At 39.6% G+C, this 17239-nt stretch overlaps 1 protein-coding gene across 1 annotated transcript; it reads left to right on the top strand.

The window, feature by feature from the left end:
• The first annotated feature begins 332 nt into the window (after positions 1-332).
• On the top strand, positions 333-15777 carry LOC100800696 (probable mitochondrial-processing peptidase subunit beta, mitochondrial). The gene is made up of 9 exons (XM_003547727.5): positions 333-1148; positions 2581-2745; positions 2914-3051; positions 3147-3298; positions 3394-3502; positions 4889-4987; positions 12727-12792; positions 15288-15395; positions 15503-15777. The coding sequence occupies exons 1-9, from the start codon at positions 501-503 to the stop codon at positions 15587-15589; spliced, it is 1572 nt and encodes a 523-aa protein (XP_003547775.1). The 5' UTR covers positions 333-500; the 3' UTR covers positions 15590-15777.
• The last annotated feature ends 1462 nt before the right edge of the window (positions 15778-17239 follow it).

Raw genomic sequence — 17239 nt, 5'->3', positions numbered from 1 at the left:
TAGTGAGTTGTTATTGGATTACTCTCTAAATGTTGTTTACACTATCATCAGTGCAGTGCACCTATACTATTCTACACTTGAATATTTCTTTTTTTTGCCAAAACTTAAGTTTTATAGGTGTTATATATGCTGTTGTCCAATTAAAATTAGAGTTTCATAATCATGCATAATTTTTCTTAATGCAAATTCCTTTTTTATTATGATGTGAAATTTCAATTTTAATTAGAAATTATATATAAAAAACATTTATAGAATTGTATGTAAGTTTTTTTTTTCTTCCCATGAAAAAATGAACTTGAATATTTACAAAAGCTAACCAATTGTGTGCGTGAGTGGCATTGGTCAAAGAAATCCCGAATGAGATGCTCCGGAAAGTGGAACAGTGAAACTCACCCCCTTTCTCACTCTTTTTCTCCTTTCCTTTTCCTACTCCTCAAAACTTCCCTTCTTATTATCACTCTCCCCCGGTTAGGTCCACACCTCCATCGGACCCACCCACCATGGCCTCCAACCACCTTCTCACCCTAACCCGCCGCCTCCGCCGCCGCCTACCCTCCCTCCGCCTCTTCTCCACCTTTCCGGCGGCCACCAAGTCCCCCTCCCCTCCTGCCCCTACCCCTCCCGACGCCATGCTCTACGACCGCCTCGCGGAGGCGACCAAAGCCAAACTCCGCCGGCTCGATAACCCGGACCCACGCTTCCTGAAACACGGGTCCCCGGTGCCCGCGCTGGCGGACCACACGCGGGTCCTGGGCGCGCCCGAGACCCGCGTGACGACCCTCCCCAACGGCCTCCGCGTCGCCACGGAGTCCTCCCTCGCCTCCCAGACCGCGACTGTGGGCGTCTGGATCGACGCCGGGTCGCGGTTCGAGACGGAGGAGACCAACGGCACCGCGCACTTCCTCGAGCACATGATCTTCAAGGGCACCGCGAAGCGCACCGTCAGGGAGCTCGAGGAGGAGATCGAGAACATGGGAGGCCACCTCAACGCGTACACGTCGAGGGAGCAGACAACGTATTACGCTAAGGTCACGGAGAAGGATGTTCCTAAGGCGCTTGATATTTTGGCTGATATATTGCAGAATTCGAAGTTTGATGAAAAAAGGATTAGCCGCGAGCGTGACGTGATTCTTAGAGAAATGGAAGAGGTAATGGTTGTTGTGATGTGTTTTTTCTTGTTCATTTTGTGTTCATTTTTTGGTGCGATTGGGTTATTATTATTATTATGGGAAATATAGGAGGTAATGGTTAATGTGATCGCCTGCTCTTATTTATTTGGTGTTAATTTTGAATTTGTTGGTTATTGGCTGTGGAGATGGTTTTTTTTTTTTTAATTATGGGAAATGGAGGAGATGATGGATCAATGGGGATTTGAAAATTGGACCTTTTTTTTAATGGTTTCAAACTTAAATCTTGTTTTTATGTCTTTCCACTTTGTGGTAATGTTCGAAGGGTTGATTTTTTTTGTTGCGATTTGGTGTGTTTTCTTCCTGCATAATGGGAAATGGAAGAGATAATGGAGGATTTGGGGATATGAATTACTCGTTTTTCTATGGTTTCAATTTTTTCTTTTGTTGTCTTTCTATTTTGTGTTTATCTTTTGGAGGTGTTGATTTTTGTCGAGATTGGGTCTGTTTTCTTTCTTTGTGGGAAATGGAACAGGTAATGGAGCAATGCGGATTTGAGTTGAAAGATTTTTTTTTTTAATGGTTTCCATATTTTTTTGCTTCTCCATTTTGTGTTCGGTTTGAAGGTATTTTTTCCAGGGCGATTAGGTGTGGAAGTGTTTTCTTGCTTGATTGATGGGGGAAATGGAGGAGCTAATGGAACGATGGAGTTTGAAATTGAAAAGAAAATGTTGTCTATTTCTTGTGGCTACGTGGTCTGATTGCATATGCTTCATTTACTGCCTATTTCTGTTTTCCTTTGTTATTCAACCTCATCTTGCTGGGATTAGAAACTGTTTTGATCTTTAGTACCATAAATGGGTTGTTCTTTGTGTAGTCTATGTTACCATTAAACTGAGTTTGTTTGATGTTTTAACAAGAGTAAGTTCCTATGTGGAACTACTGCACATTTTTTCTGAGTTCATATACTTGCATTTACATCTATTATATGCCAAAATGATTTCCATATCTGTATATCTTATTTTCTTCTACTATAGATAATGATTTTTGAAATGGGATCCAATTTCTTATGTCTAGCAAAGCAGCTGAGCAGTAATTGGTGGAAGTGTAGTTTTATGAGGTTAGATTTTGATTTAGAATTGTGTTGTGATTTTGTTTGCTTACTTCTTTACTAGTAATACGGCCACTAGACCCCCACATCACCAAACCTGTAGAACTGCAAGTCTCTCACTTTTTATATTTATGTGTCTATATGAGAACAGTTAAAAAAATCTTTAAATGTTATATGTATATATCTGTGTCTGTGTTGAGTGCATTGCTATGTAAAAGCACTCTTCTATTTGTTTGAGTTTATTTTTATTCCTTTAGCTGCCTGTTTTCTTCTGAATTGATTGACAGGCTAACATAGTAACATTCTCTTTCTAATTGGTTTGTCATTTGCAAATGCTTGTAGGTTGAGGGGCAAATGGAGGAAGTAATTTTTGACCATTTACATGCAACTGCTTTCCAGTACACTCCACTTGGTAGAACAATTCTTGGTCCTGCTCAGAATATTATGACAATCACTAAAGATCATCTACAAAACTACATTCAGACACACTACACGGCTCCTAGGATGGTATGCAGAAAATTAATGAGGTCCTGTTTGTATGTATCTTGTTAGTAATGCATTTGATAGTATTCTTAGAACATGGTTATTTTTCTAACATATTTGTACAGATTATCTTTTCATAACTAAATAAGACTAATGGTTTGATGGATGTTTTGTTTGGGTCTGATTTCTCAGGTGGTTGCTGCATCTGGAGCTGTCAAGCACGAAGAAATTGTTGAGCAAGTAAAAACATTGTTTACGAAGTTGTCAACAGATCCCACCACAGCTTCTCAATTAGTTGCAAAAGAACCAGCCATTTTTACCGGTTCTGAGGCAAGATTATTAGAATGTACATGCTGAGCACATATAAAGCTGTCTTGTTTGGTAGTAAAATTTAATTACTATTTTCCTGCTTGTTCCAAAAACAGGTTAGAATTTTGGATGATGATATTCCCCTTGCACAATTTGCCGTAGCTTTTGAAGGTGCTGCTTGGACAGATCCCGATTCCGTTGCTCTGATGGTCATGCAAGCTATGTTGGGTTCTTGGAATAAAACCGCAGGAGGTGGAAAACACATGGGGTACACCACTTGAGCACTTTTTCCCCCCAAAATAGAAAACTAGCTGCTCTGCCTCCTCATAATCTCATAATGGAGTAAATTTTAATTGTGAACAGTTCTGAGTTGGCACAACGAGTTGGCATTAATGAAGTTGCAGAAAGCATGATGGCCTTCAATACCAATTACAAGGATACAGGTCTTTTTGGTGTTTATGCTGTTGCTAACGTAAGTTACCATGTATATTCCATGATTGACATTTTACAATGCATTTGTTTATTGTTTAAATATAAACTTTTGAATACAAGACAGCAAGTATCTGCCAATTGCATTTGAACTTTTTAGTCCTCTTGGATGTTTCTCATTTTTGTATTTTGATTTTTCTACTTTTCTTTCCTATTATGCTTCCACTGGCTTTTTAGTGTCCTTTTTATAATCATTAAGACTTTATCTGGGATGGGAACAACAGTTTTCCTGTTCTTTCTTGCTGATTTGAGGGAAAACACATGTGACACCAATGTCCATTTCCCGAGATTTATCTTCCTTTACAAACAGGACAAAACCTCCTTTTCCGCCAATTTGTTCTCCTTATATTCTTCCTGCAATTTTCTCCTAAATACTAAATTATAAATCAAGTGAAACTTTAATGTATCAAGTATAATGTTTATAATGCAGGATATTTATACTTATATTCTTAAAAGCTATTGAGGGTTATGTGTAGAATGATGATTTAATATTTTTGATAATATATTGCGGAGGTGGAAGTTGTCTTATAAGGCAAACAGGTTCAAATGAAATAAGATCAACACAAATCAGATTTTGTAAGATATGGCTCACTCTGCTGGAAGCTATAGTTTAAGTTGAAACAAGCTATTTATTTGTTTCTTGATAGCTGAAAAAATCACTTGATTACACTGAAACATGAGGACCTAGAAGTTGACAATCTATGCCCCTAGTTAAATATTTAGCCAGTAATAATCATAATAATAATGAGACCAAATAACTGGAACCTATTGGGATAACCAACGCGATCAAATAAGACCTATAAGTAGACATGACCAAACAGGCAAGCACCCCTCCTTTAGGTCCAAAAAGCAAGATACTAAAATTGACCTAATGGAATAAATCCAAAGAAACTTGAAAGTATGCATTTGTTGATGCAAGCTCATCCTCCTCATCCTTCCAAATTTCGATAGTAGTATTTGAATGCCATAGCCTGCTCCACTGACTCGTGGCATTTAACATGCATCAGATTTTTTTAGCATTGTGAACTTCTCTAATTTATGTGTGAACCAGAAAGAATTGGTTTCATTAATTGTAGTGGTGATCTTTCTTTGCAAGTTTGCACTAGATCGGAGAAAAATTTTGTGTATATTAACTGAGTAGAATCTAGAATGCTGTGGCTATGTTAATCTTAATTGTATGCAATATACATTACTTAATTGCAAGCAGTGTATGAATTTTTTGGTTTTTTGAAAGAACATTATGCTAAGTTGTATGAAAAATGCATTGTCTTATACACTTTCTGCCTCTAGAAGATTGTTTATTACTTTTTCCCCCTCCCTAAATTTAAAATTTTCTTTAATGAAAACACATTTCAAATTTGTTTTACAGAAAGATTGTTTGGATGACTTAAGCTATGCAATAATGTACGAGACAACCAAGTTGGCTTATCGGGTTTCAGAAGATGATGTCACACGTGCTTGTAATCAGGTGTCTACCATTGCTCCTATTTTACGCAGTTTGTTTGCTCTGCTAATTCAATGTGAAAAATGGAATTTGGCTTTTGCATGCATGATATGTTAGATTAATTGGCACTTGATTAGTTTAGTATTATGCCTAGACGCAAGTTTTTGTACACTAAAACCATCTCTTGGGGGAAGAAGACCTCATATGTGAGATTGAAAACACATAGTTACAAGCTAAAGTTACAAGTTAACAATACTGTCACCTTGCAGAGACCAAACTCAAACCAGTCAACAAGCAACAGAGATTGATGAACAGAGGTGTGAGTTGCGGGTATGAGAGACTGACTGTCACTATGGAATAGAGAACCATCCTCCCTGTGACAAAGATTGATAAAGAAATGATGCATAGGTCAAGGGTGTAAGGGATTCATGATTTCCAGAAGTCAATGAACAGAAAACCACAGTGGAATGAGAGATGATTGAGAGAGACGAGTCAAGTGAGAGATGATGTAAGTTTAGGTTAAAACCATTCACATAGGTCATGTGTTACATCCCCATTGCTCAATCCATCAAAGTTGTGGGTGCCAGCAGCCTGTCAAGGTTGGCAATTCCACCATATCATGATCTGACAATCCCACCAGTTTGCAATATTCTGTCAGAAAGGGATACAAAGCCATCACGAAAAGCATAGATCAACAATCCTATAAGCAAATGTGTGAATCTGACAACCTTGCCTGGCAAACTAATTGCTGTGGAGTTTTAGATTAATGAAATTCGTCTGGAAAATTTACTCCCATGTTTTACTCTATTGAACAACTTTTTTGTGCTCTAGTTTAATTAATTTATGGCTGACTTTTTTTTTTTTTGGAAGGCAAAATTAGGATATTATTAATAAACTAAACAGTACCAGAGGTACTGAAGAAAGCAATTACAAGGCACTAGGTGCCACCTTCCAAAAACAGAAATAACAAAACCCCAACAGAGCCCATCACAAAGGACATCAATACAGATATCGATTAACCAAAGGCCTCCATAAGATTGGTAGACCAATGGTTATAAGATGTATTGAAACCTTTGTCTCCAACTTTTAGCCAAGACCAAACTAAAAATAATTCATCCTCCAAAACTTTCTGCGGTTCAAAAGGAGTGCCTTGAAACAGGAGAGAATTCCTATGCTGCCATATTGTAATAGATAGAGCAATCCACCACATGCCCCGCCTACTGTGATTACTCGTGGCAACAAATCCATCACAGAATTGGATAAAATGGCTAGCCGGATCAGCTGAAAGAGCTCCTATACCCCGGATCCATCTCAAGGATTCCCACCACAGCCCCTTAGTCATTTTACAGTGGAAGAAAAGATGCCCAGCCTCCTCATGCTGGCAGCCACAAAGAGGGCACATAATATCCTGAATAGGAATGCTTCTTCTGGCCAAGTTTCCCCTAGTGGGGAGTCTATCCAAAAACAACCTCCAAGAGAAAATCGCAGCTCGAGGGGGGATTTTCAAATGCCAAAGGATCTGAAAATTCCTCTTGGAAGGGGCAGAGCTGATGGATGGCATCAGGAGCCTATATGCTGACTTAGTGGAATAAACACCACTAGGGTCAGCTTTCCAGAACATGCTATCATGAGCCTGATTCTGGATGGATATGCCTGAGATTTCATCCATGAAGTCAACAGCCATCGCGTACTCATAATCAAATAATCTCCTTCTCCACTTGAACTCCCAGCTCCAAGCATTCTGAGAAAACTTTCCCATCTTAGAAATGGTGAGATTCTGCTGTCTGCTGATGGTATAGAGTTGATTATACTTCTGCTGAAGGTTACAGCCCTCACTCAACCAAGAATCTTGCCAAAATTTGATTTTGTCCCCACAACCAACCCTCCATACCATATTCTGGTGGATGCTGTGGAAATCAGGCTGATTATAGAGTCTTCTAAGGTCCTTCCACCAATGGGAATGCCAAGCTTTATCTCTACCACTCTGCAGGTCTACCCAGCCTCCATATTTGGAAATGAGAATTCTGGCCCACAGTTGGTTGTGGTTAGCAACTAGATCCCAAATCCATCTCCCCATCAATGCTGCATTGAATTTGGCCAGATCCTTTATCCCCAAACCTCCATCACTCTTTGGAAGACAGATCACTTCCCATTTTACCCAAGGGATTCTCTTGAGCTGTTGGGTTCCCCCCCACATGAAGTTTCTTTGAAGAGATTCCAGCTTATCTACCACTCTTTTGGGGATCTTGAAAAAAGATAAGAGATAAATAGGGAGGGCATTCAAGACAGACTTGATCAATGTAACCCTACCACCCATTGATAAATTCTTCTGATTCCACTTGGAGAGCTTAGCTTCAAACTTAGATATCATAGGCTCCCATACTACCCTGCTTGATGATTTGATACCAATAGGCATACCTAGATAATAAAAAGGAAAATCCATGTGTCTACAGTTCAGGAAATCTGCTACTTCCTGAATCCAGCTGGTCTGAACCCCCACAACACCAATCTGACTTTTGGCAAAATTGATCTTCAAGCCCGATGCCATTTCAAAACCTCTCAGCATTGACTTCAGGACTACAGCATTCTCCCAAGAGGCCTCTCCAATAAAAACAGTGTCATCTACATATTGCAGAATGTTTGTAGGCACTTTTTGCTTCCCAACCAAGAAACTTGAATACAGATCTTTGTTCAAAGCCTCCCTCATCATACCAGTAAGACCCTCAGCCACTATGTTGAAAAGCAAAGGGGCTAGAGGATCCCCTTGCCTCAATCCTCTAGAAGGAACAAACTCCTTGGTAGGGCTCCCATTTACCAAGACTGAAATTGTAGCTGTTTGGAGACAAACAGAAATCCATTTTCTCCATATAGGGCAAAAGCCTAATCTCATCAACATATAGTCCAGAAAAGACCAAGAAACCGAATCATAGGCTTTCTCAAAGTCCACTTTAAAAATCATAGCAGGCTTCTTCCTCCGAATAGCTTCATCCACCACCTCATTAAGAGTAAGAATTCCATGAAGGACATGCCTATTCTTTATGAAGGCTGACTGCCTTTCATCTATTAGATCTGGAAGCACCATCCTCAACCTGTTTGCTAGAAGCTTAGCTATGATTTTATACATGCACCCAATGAGCGAAATGGGCCTATAATCATTTAGGGACTGCGGTTGGGTTATCTTGGGGATAAGAGCCACAAAAGATGCATTACTCCCTCTAGGAAAAGTGCCATGGACATGGAATTCATCCACAAATCTTCTAAAATCAGGTTGCAACAGCCCCCAAAATTCCTTGATAAAATTAAAATTAAAACCATCCGGGCCCGGGCATTTATCTCCAGCGCAGCTCCAAACAGCATCCTTGAGCTCTATGTCAGAAAAGGGAGCAGTCAACCCCTCTCTTTGATGTTGATCTATGGAGGGAAAACAAACCCCATCCAAGGTAGGTCTATGATGATTCTGTTCAGTAAACCTCTCAGCAAAGAAATTGAACACTGCCTGCTTAACAAGGTCTGGTTGGTGGACCCACACACCATCAATAAGGATACCCTGGACAGCACCTGAGCTTCTTCTAAAATTTATCAGTTTGTGAAAATATGCTGTGTTTCTGTCGCCCTCCTTGATCCACTTAGCCCTAGATTTCTGCCTCAACAAAGATTCATAAGCAGTTGAGACATCCCACAGCTGTTGCTGCAGAATTCTCTTGGTTATGACTTCAGATTCAGATAAGGTTCTATGAGAAGCTAAATTCTCCAAATCATGAAGTTTCTGCTTCAGGTTCTGAATCTGAGAAGCTTTGATGTCCCCCTTCTCTTTACACCATTGTTTTATAACCAATCTCAGGTTCCTCAACTTATTTTTAAGAGCAACTCCCCCCCATCCACCGTGCACATCTGAGATCCAAGCCTCTTTAATCATAGAATGGTACCCTTTATGTTTAAGCCACCAGTCCACCACCCTAAAAGGCTTAGGGCCCCAATCCACCATCTTTGTGGTCAAGATGATTGGGCAATGATCCGAATAATCTCTTTGAAGAACATGTTGAGAAGTATCAGGCCACAAGGATAGCCACTGATCAGACACCAGGAATCTGTCTAGTCTGCTCTTGGCACTGCCATTGGGCCTAAACCAAGTGAAATTGTTCCCAAAACATCTTATGTCCTGGAGCTCCATCTCAGATATCCAGTCATTGAAGTCTGAGATATCTGAAGTAGCATCAGACCTCTGTGATATACTGATTCTCTCCCCCTGATTCCTTATACTATTGAAATCCCCTAGAAAGCACCAGAGGCCATTAGGATCAGAATCCTTAAGGTGCCTCAAATCATCCCACAGAGCCCTTTTCCCAGGTAAATCGCAAGGAGCATAAACATTAACAACTCGAATCCTCTGATTATCTTTCATCCAATTCCCCTCTAACATTAGAAAATTTCTGCCTTTTACCCTCCTCTCCACCTGAAAATCTGAATTATTCCACAAACACACCAAGCCTCCTGATGATTGAATTGAAGGAACAAAATCCCATGACACTGAAGAATCCCCCCACATAGATTGACAAGTGTTCCTCTCAAAAGACTCCTTTTTGGTTTCTTGAATACACACAATGTCCACCTTATGCTTCATATTAATTCTCCTAATGGCAGGCCACTTAATCCCCCTGCCCAAACCTCTGGAATTATAGGAGAGAATGATCATGATGAGGCCATTTTAATTCCCATCTCTGCTGCCTGCTTGGTGTCTCTGTTTTCCATGTCTAACATCATCCTCCGAACCTTCACACTGTCCTCTCCATGGGTCAGGCCCATTTGCTTTACTAAGGCATATTGGTTCTCTAGGGTATGAGAATTAATTTGCCCAAAATTACTGTCTTGAGAATTGCTGTTTGTACCCACTTCAGGTGGCAAATTAGGAGGGGTTATGAGGTCCACAACTAGATTCTCGTGAGATGGAGGTTGTCCTCTAACCTTTCTTCTAACGTAGTATCTAGTGACAGGTGCTGATATTGGGCCTTTAGGACTGGGGCCCATGTACCCCCCCTCATCCTCGTAACTTTGATGTGGGTTAGAATAAGATCTATTATAAGGCTGGTCAACATAGGCTGATAGAGGTGCTTCATTTGGATTAAACTTATGCTGCTCCTTAGCTGTGTCGCAAACTGAACCTGTCGGTCCTTCCACTATAGGCTTTCCATGTTGGGTCTCCTGGGTGGGTGTTTTTTCTCTCGCCTCCCCTTTCGGAAAACCATTAACTGCACTCTTCGTTAGCAGCTTTTGGGCAGAGACTTCTTCGGATAATATAGCAGGACCAACGGTTGGGGGGCAACTCAAGAAAAAGTTGTCGTTGGTTGGTTCACGAAAATCCTGGTCCAAGCATCTTTGACCAATGGTTTTTACCCACTGGTCGCGACGCGATTGAAGAGAGAGTGGTTGTCTCCCGTCGGTGGAGAAGCCTTCGTCGTCACCAGGAGTGCTGTCGGCTAGCTCGAAGTGGGTTACGGCCCCTTGGAAATCTCCCCCACCAGTATCGGGGGTGTTTGGCTCCGTCGAAAACGGGGACGGCGGGAACCCAGTGTCCGATCTCTTCATTTTCCGCCACGCGCCTATGCACGACATGTCTTCAACGACATGGATGACGTTTGAAACTCCATCTATGACCGCTGTCACCTCCAAATGTATCCCCGGTCTACCGTTTGTCCTGATGAGGATCCTTGCCACGTCCATCCGTGTTCTGTTCTCCACCATTTCGTCGACTTCCACCAAGTCGTCAATCTCCGCCACCACCTTTCCCATTGAGTCCGGCTCCCACGCCATCGGCGGCAGACCCCAGAGAAGAACCCATGCCAGCCTGTGTGTCGGACGAAAGTCCGGGGACCATTTCTGAAGGTCCATGATCGGAGTGGAACCATTCTGCCTCTCCTCCTGAATCAGCTGCATAGCCTTAGTCTGTTGCAGATTATGGAAGATTACCCAGTCATCACCCCAATAACACGGGGTAACATCGTTATCTAACACCCATTTGAATTCCTCCTCTAATCTTTCAAACATGCCGATATTTTTTAGTCGACCCATCCATGCATTCTGTATCCACTCCTTCTGCGCCTTTGATACCTGGAGGATGACTACTGTCGACGCATCCTCAACGAGTTGGGGTTTTTCATTCTGGTGGCAAAGGACACTCGTTCCCAACTGAGCTACCTTAACTACCTCGGCGTATGAACGGAGTCTTCCGCCATTATCACACGTTTTCAAGCCTCCTTGTCTACGTCTGTCCACACCTTGCAAGTTAACATTATGAGGCGGACTGTTACCATTTTGCTTCCTTATGGCCACCTTGCTCCTTTCAAATTTGGGCTGATTAACGAACATTTTCCTCCCATCAAAGAAGATACTATTATCTAGTTTTCTTTCCAGCCCTGCTGCGTCTTCCACGTCCTTATATCTGACAAAACCAAATCTCTGCCCTTCTCTGTTTTTATACTTGGGGATGAAAACCTCCCTTACCTTTCCCCATCTTAGAAATTTCTGCCACAAGTCCTTCTCATTAACCCATGATGGGAATCTAGAGAAGTAAAATGATGTGATGTCAGCCTTGTTCCGCCATGTTACTTTTCTATTAGACACGTGCTGGTTCATTGAACGTGCTTGCAATCGACTAACTGTCGTGTTCTTATTCCTCCTACGGGTTACTTTAACCCATTCTCCTTCATTGGTTGAGGTTGTGGTATCATCAGCTTCACGCACATCCCCATCCTCTGCGTTTCCTCGTCGAAAATCATGATGTCGGCAACCAACACTCCTGCTCCGTACTCGTCCTCACCGGTATTCTCTCAGAAGGTGTCTCCCTCGGGTTGGCCCTCTGGTTCTGTCAGTTTCCTTCAGACTCTCTCCCCCCCTGTGTTTCCCTCTCTCTCTCTCTCACTACTGACTCTCTGTCTAAACTCTCTCTCTCTCTCTCTCTCTCTCTCTCTCATAACTCGGGGTGCCTTTCTGTTCCTCATATTAGACACTAATTTTAAAATGTTGTTAATCACTCAGAACATAAAACTTTTCTTATGGCTGACTTGTTTCACTGTGTATGAAATAGTAATGAAAAATCTGAGTAATTTTTACTATGGCAGTTCAATTTGACATTGCTTCTTCCTCATAATTATGCGCACTGGATTAAAATTTTGCAAAGAATAAAATGATTAAATAAATTGAGTGGGTCACTACATTTATTATATTCCCTTATTGTCTTTCCATTTATTCTCCATGTTTTTTTGTCTCCAGATATATAGGAAATTGTTTTTCTAATTTATGTATATTTGCTCAATATATGTGTTGGGTTAGGTTATCATGATAGAAGTAATTCAATCTTTTACTTTTTAAAGTTAACATGTGATAATTTGCTCATTATCTGGGTTAGGTTATCATGATAGAAGTACTTTAATGTTTTACTGTATTAAGTTAACTTGTGTCTATCTTTTATCCCAAAAAGGTGATAATTGACGATGAATAATTCAAGGTTTGCAGTTTATGCCATTGACATTGCATGTGCACATATTCTGACACATAATAAACTATCCCAATTATAGTCCTTGTATGTCCAGAGAGCCATTGGATCGTTGAATGTGTAGAATCCTCTGTAGGATATTATGCTTTTGTTTGATATTTTTGTTATATTGGTCGTTTGATTTATTAACAAAAAATTAAATGTTGCTTTACTCTCAATTTATTTCTGTATTCTATTATTGTGCTATATCCACTTAAAATTTTGTTTTTTACAGTTGAAATCTTCACTCCTGCTCCACATAGATGGAACAAGTCCAGTAGCTGAAGATATTGGGCGTCAGGTACAATAAATCTCAACTCTAACAACTTCATGACAAAAGAGGCAGTGTATGATGAAAGTGGCTTTGCTAGTTTACAGGTGTAAATAAAAATTATTTAATGCTATTCTGCAAGTAGAAAACTATTCACCTCTTTAGTGCAAAATATACATGTGACTTGTTACAAAACTTAATTAAAATTGGAAGTCCTGGCTGACAGCCTTATAGAAAGACAAGCCTGCTATTTTGCATGACTATTCACGTAGAAGATGCCGGCCCAAAGCAATGTAATGTAATGCTGATGATTATTGTGGCAGTTAGGAATAGAGAAAAAATAAATCAGTTGAGAGAGAGAGAGACTATGAATGAGGGAGTCTTTCATGTTGGGTGCGTACCTTACTACCTTACGCATTGGGAAAAATTTGGGAATTCAGTTGGGAGAACCTAATTAGAGATGGAGATAAAAGAGGTAAATAGAAAGAGATAGAGAGTTAAGAACATCAAATATATAGATAAAAATAAAAGCATGGTATTTGAGATGACTGAGACATTTTTTTTATTTAGTGTGGGAAATGTACATCCAATAAAAAGAAGAGAGAATCTTGAGAATGTCTAATTGAGAGGGTGGGGAGAGTGGGTCTCACTCTCTAAGTTATGTATTCTAATTTATAACATGGTGATGCAAGCTCCATTGGAGCTTGTAGGCCTAGGATCTTCTTCATCAATGGATTCCTTTGCTTCTTGGAAGATGAATGACAGCGGAATGAAGAAAGGAAGAGAGAGAGGAGACGCCACTTCAAGGAGAAGATGAGTCTAGAAGAAGCTCACCACCATAGGAGGCCATGGATAAGAGCTTGGAGGAAGAAGGAGATGAATGAAGGGAGAGGAAGAGAAGAGCACGGAATTTTGTGCTCTAAATGAGCTTTGAAATCTGAATTTTAATATTCAAATGATCAAAGTTCAAAAAAATGCACACACATGACCTCTATTTATAGTCTAAGTGTCACACAAAATTGGAGGAAAATTTAAATTTCACTTGAATTTGAAATTGAATTTGTGGAGCCAAACTTTGGAGCCAAAATTTCACTAATTATGATTAGTGAATTTTAGTTATGGTTCAGCCCACTAATCCAAGATCAATTCCAAGATTCTCCACTAAGTGTGCTTAGGTGTCATGAGGCATGAAAAGCATGAAGGACATGCACAAAGTGTGACTATATGATGTGGCAATGGGGTGTAGTAAGCAAATGCTCACCTCCCCCTCTAAAATTTAATTGGATTGGGCTTCTACCAATTCAATTAAATTTATTTCCAACCACACACATCAAATATCCACTTAGTACATGTGAAATTACAAAATTACCTTTAATATAAAAATTAGTCTAGGTGCTCAAAAATACAAGGGCTGAAAAATCCTATATTTCTAGGGTATCCTACCTACAATATGGAGCCCTAAATACAAGGATCAAATATAATGACATCCTAGTCTAATATGTACAAAGATAATTGGACCCAACCTTGGCCCATGGGCTCAGAAATCTACCCTAAGGTTCATGAGAACCCTAGGGTCTTCTTCAGCAGCTCTAGTCCAATCTTCTTGGAGCCTCTTGCTCATGGTTCTAGTGATTGGTCCCTTCCTAGGGAGGATTGCATCACATGGGAGTAAATTTTCCAAAAATATTGGCCTTTGGATAGGGTAGGTTTCCCTTTCCACAAATTTATTTTAAGAAAATTGCTTATGATCTAGAGAGAGATGGGTTGATGAGTTGTGAGACAATAAGGGGGTGTTTGGTTTGGTTGTTTTCTGTTTTCATTTTCACCGAAAACAGAAAACAGTGATGAAAATGTGTTTGGTTGGATTTCTGAAAACATTTTCAGTGAAAATGAAAACAGGAAACAACCAGAAAATGAAAACAATAAATTTTCGTTTTCAGTGTTTTCAGTTGAGAACAAAAACCTCATTTCAGGTAAAATGAAATTGTGATGACAATGAATGTAATTTTAAACAAATCTAAAAATACAAAAAGACAAGAAGTCAATATATCATAAATTTTCAGTATTTTTATTTCATGAAAACAGAAAATAAGAAGTCAAACCAAACATATTTTCAGAATTATAATCTTTTGAAAATGAAAACAGTTTTTAGAAAATGAAAATAGAAAATGAAAACAGAAAATGAAAATACAAACCAAACACACCCTGTGATTTCCATTTTCAATTAGGAAAATGATGATTAACTTAAAGATGATTGCACAACCAGATCCTTATCCTTTCTGTAATGTAGAAAACTGATTTTTGTGTTTACTTAGTATTGGCAGTTTCGACAAGATATTGTGTGTAAAACCCTTTCTTATTTAGTCACATTATGTATCTGTAGACATTTCAACGGCTAATAGCTTTTCATGCTGAAATTCTATTACCGTTTGCCCTACTATTATAATTGAATCTGTTCAATGTTTTTAAATATGCTGCTACTATTTGATTTCATTTATTTATTTGTTATCTATTCATTGTTTCAGCTACTCACCTACGGCAGAAGAATCCCATTTGCAGAATTGTTTGCTAGAATTGACGCTGTTGATGCAAGCACAATAAAACGTGTTGCTAACCGATTTATTTATGACAAGGTATTGGTTGAACCCTATATCTTATACAGTAATAAAGTCACCAATTCGTTTTCTAGCATTTTGTTGTGTCTCTTATTTCAGAACTTATGCTACGTTTGCCCTTTCAGGATATTGCAATTGCTGCTATGGGACCTATTCAGCGTTTGCCTGATTACAACTGGTTCAGGCGCAGAACCTACTGGAACCGCTACTAGTTTTCATCGATATTTTTTTATGCTTCATCTCAATTTCATGGAGAATTTGGCCAAGCAAGTGATTTATTCAAATTTTCATCTTGTATGTCTCCGGATAGCTGCCCCGACCTTCATTTTTTATTTATTTGGTACAGGTCTGTTTTTGTAACACTTATACAGAAATAAATAAGCTGTTATCAGTGGTGTAATTATGCTTGACTCGTATCACTTGTTGAAAGTTTTAGTGTGTTTTTTTTACCATTTCATTCCATGGGCACACGTATTGGCTGTTAGGAGTTTTGTCAATGTTCTAAGACACATTGGCATGGTATATTTCTCCTGTTTGAACTTGGGTTTGAAACCAAATATATCCTAAGGAGGATAAATGGGGGGATTCAGGTGAGATTTAATGTAGATCTAACTTTTTCTTTACTCTTTGTCAAACAAAAACTCTCCCCCAGACATATCCACGAGTTTGCTACCCAAGAGTGCCGCAACACATTGAATGAAGCATCCTGAGTGAAGCCAATACCATGATCGAATTTTTGCCAACTCAAAGACCTTTTTGGCATCGATTGTCTCGCTTTTAAATATCACCGAATTTCTATGTAACCACAAACTCCACACCATTGAAAACCACACCGCCAGCCCTCTTTGATTAGCCTTAGAACCAATTCCTTGAATGAGATGTTGCTCACAATGTTGACATGGTGATGCTGAACTCCTATGACTATCCATTGATAGCAGCACAATGCAATTAAAGAAGAGATGCCTAGTTGTTTCCTCCTCATGCAAATAGAATAGGAAAGAGAAATTATTGTCGATTATGGCCACTCTTCTCTTCCTCATATTTGCTTTTATCTGAATTTTGTCTTGTAACATCTTCCTGGAGAATGCCACTACATTAGAAGGTATATTTGCTTTCCATACTCGAGATAATAGATTGAAATTGTCTTCAATATAACCACTGTGCATGTGTCAAATATGCATTCTTCACACAGAACATACTTGTTTCATTAGAAATCCAAATCCACCATCAGTTTCCTGCTCCCTCATCACCACTAACTTTAGATCATCATAAATTTTTTCCTCTAGCTCATTTTCCCACACAAACATGTCCCTCCTCCAATCAATATTCCATCTCCACAATCCATTTTCAACTCCCCCATGTCGGCAATGACCCTATCCTTATTCTTGGATAGCAAGAATAATCTCGGTATTTATATATTAGAGATTCATCTTCAACTATCTTGTGATTCCACAACTCCTCCCCTTTCCCATCTCCAATCTTCCAAGAAATATTTTGCTCAAACCAACCCCCTCGGCCCCAAAGCCCACAAACACTCCCAATGTCTCTCCATCATTTTGACATTTACCAACTCTTGCACCCTCCCCTCTTCTAATGAAGTTCCATATTTTGCAATAAGAACTCTACCCCCCCCCCCCCCCCATAGACTATCTTCATTGAAGAAAAGACACCATCTCCATTTAGCAAGAAGAGTTATATTGAACAGCTTTATATTTTTAACACCCAATTCTCCCTCTTTTTTAGGTAAGCATACCCTCTCCCATTTCATCCAAGCAATTTTCCCTCCCACCTCACCCTTTCCCCACAAAACTCCCTTGGAATTCTCTCAATTTTTCTCATCACCCCACAAAGGCATTTTAAAA

This window comes from Glycine max, chromosome 16 (assembly GCF_000004515.6).
Source record: "Glycine max cultivar Williams 82 chromosome 16, Glycine_max_v4.0, whole genome shotgun sequence".
In the NCBI taxonomy this organism is placed as follows: Eukaryota; Viridiplantae; Streptophyta; class Magnoliopsida; order Fabales; family Fabaceae; genus Glycine; species Glycine max.
Note: the sequence above shows the minus strand (reverse complement) of the source record. Positions and strands in the feature narration are given on the sequence as shown.